This window comes from Charadrius vociferus, unplaced genomic scaffold (assembly GCF_000708025.1).
Source record: "Charadrius vociferus isolate BGI_N301 unplaced genomic scaffold, ASM70802v2 scaffold990, whole genome shotgun sequence".
Taxonomy (NCBI): Eukaryota; Metazoa; Chordata; class Aves; order Charadriiformes; family Charadriidae; genus Charadrius; species Charadrius vociferus.
In genome coordinates this window covers 62,108-63,085 of record NW_009646520.1, presented here as the reverse complement: position 1 = coordinate 63,085, position 978 = coordinate 62,108, and the positions used below count along the sequence as shown (strand labels likewise).

Below are 978 nucleotides of genomic sequence, written 5' to 3'. Positions count from 1 at the left end.
CCAAGTCCATTTGTAAATGATCTTCTTACACTCTTCCCAAACACCCCTAAAATAGACCTTCCTGGCAGCTCACCACTCTCCAAGACCTTTCCTGATACAGCTGCATGCAGTTACATGGTGGCACAGAGCTGCTCCCAAGCTAAATTTGCGTGCATGGATTGTTCCCTGGCCAGTGCCCTTCCCCACTACCCACCAAACCTCCTTTCTGGCAGGCTCCTTGCCTGGGTGGTCTCACTGGCGCTCCCTCCCAGTACCAGACTGGGAGCGCTGGGGTGTGGACTACCCGGCCCGCGTGGGCACCATTCAGTCACCCATCAACATTAACACAGCCAGGACCATCTTTAGCCCCCAGCTGTGGCTGATCCAGCTCTCTGGCTACAGCCTGCCAATGAGAAGCTCAAGTTGAGGAACAGAGGGTACACAGGTTTGGTGCAAAGGCAGTAGCAACTAGGACCACCATCCCCAGCTGTGGTGCGGTGAGTGGGAAGGAAATGGGTACCTTGCCCTGGTAGCTAGTGAGATAGAGCTGTCCTGTGTATACAGCAAACTCAACAGGTTGGATCAGCCACGCAGTGCATGCACAGAGCTTTATGTTATTGCCTCCTGCCCTACCGTGCCTGTAGAGTTAAACTAGTTGCTATTTTAGACACCCTGGAATCTGGTGTTGCTTGGTGTTCAGAAAAGAAGTCAGAGCATTTTCATGGCGGGGGGAGAGAGTACTTTCTCACGTGCTTCTGTGTTTTTTTATTCCGGCAGCTGCTGGTCTGCTTTATGAAAAGCCATAAATAAAAATTTGCAAGTCTACTAAGATATTTGTAGAGTTACTCCTTTTTGTAATATAAAGTATATATACTGTGTAAGCTTTTGCAAGGGCCTGAAAATGACTCTAGTAACTAGTAAAAGGAATGTACTGATTTAGATATACAAAAGAAATGTAAAAGCAGATAAATTCCCGGGGGGGGGGGGGGGGGGGGGGGG

General features: G+C 49.3%; 1 protein-coding gene across 1 annotated transcript in view; it reads left to right on the top strand.

Moving 5' to 3' along the window:
- Positions 1-251: 251 nt before the first annotated feature.
- Positions 252-978, top strand: part of LOC104286566 (carbonic anhydrase 9-like) — a gene marked incomplete at its 5' end in the record, with an annotated part of 4,572 nt that continues 3,845 nt past the window's right edge. The window contains 2 exon segments of the mRNA XM_009885180.1: positions 252-386; positions 389-424. Of these exon segments, the coding sequence (XP_009883482.1) occupies positions 252-386; positions 389-424 (171 nt within the window).